Below are 708 nucleotides of genomic sequence, written 5' to 3' on the forward strand. Positions count from 1 at the left end.
GTATTTTTTCTTCGAGGTTCTTAGTTATATTCATTCATATTTTCTTTCTTTGAGGTTCTTGGTTATAATCGTGCATTTTCCTTTCCATTCGCAGGTCTGAAGAAGACAGCCGGGGTGTACCACATCTACCTCCTAGCGACTTCTATCATTGTAGTAGCAGTATGCTCTTTGCTGTAGACGGAAAGATCTCTAGAAGCTTTCATCTACAGGAGAGGGAGTCTTATTTGAAAAGCATCGTACATCGTATTGTTCGCGAGGGCGCCTGCTACGCCTTAACCCGAGGAAGACTTCAATACTCGCCAGTGGCTGACAGCTTTTGTTTCTGAAAAGAAGAAGGGGAAGGCTATTTAGAAAAGGGGAATGAAAAGCGGGGAGGGGGAACTGATAAGAGCATCACAGCTCACAGCCTCTGAAACAATAAGATATACAGATCCTTTTCGAATAAAATGGCCTTATCCATCATCTGTAAATTCCCTCATGTCTAGGGTCCAAGTCACACACTATCATTATTAACGTTATTTACTAATAAGGCGTTCAGATAAGTCTGCGAGACATGGGAGACTGTCACCTGCACTAGAGGAAAAAGAACAGTCAATAAAAATATCAAGTCCACCATGATGGCACCAATCCTATAAGCTTGGCTTCAGTTATAATTTCTAATTCAAAACGTGTCTGTAATGAGCGACTAGTGCACAATGACGAGTTGAT

At 41.5% G+C, this 708-nt stretch overlaps 1 protein-coding gene across 1 annotated transcript in view; it reads left to right on the forward strand.

Annotated features, from left to right (window-relative positions):
* The window catches only part of LOC137625904 (uncharacterized), a 464,286-nt gene extending 464,053 nt beyond the window's left edge, over positions 1-233 (forward strand). The window contains exon 7 of the mRNA XM_068356878.1: positions 95-233. Within this exon, the coding sequence (XP_068212979.1) occupies positions 95-177 (83 nt within the window). The 3' untranslated portion in view covers positions 178-233. The remainder of the gene's footprint in view (positions 1-94) is intronic.
* The last annotated feature ends 475 nt before the right edge of the window (positions 234-708 follow it).

The sequence above is a fragment of the Palaemon carinicauda genome, chromosome 33, assembly GCF_036898095.1.
Source record: "Palaemon carinicauda isolate YSFRI2023 chromosome 33, ASM3689809v2, whole genome shotgun sequence".
Classification (NCBI taxonomy): domain Eukaryota; kingdom Metazoa; phylum Arthropoda; class Malacostraca; order Decapoda; family Palaemonidae; genus Palaemon; species Palaemon carinicauda.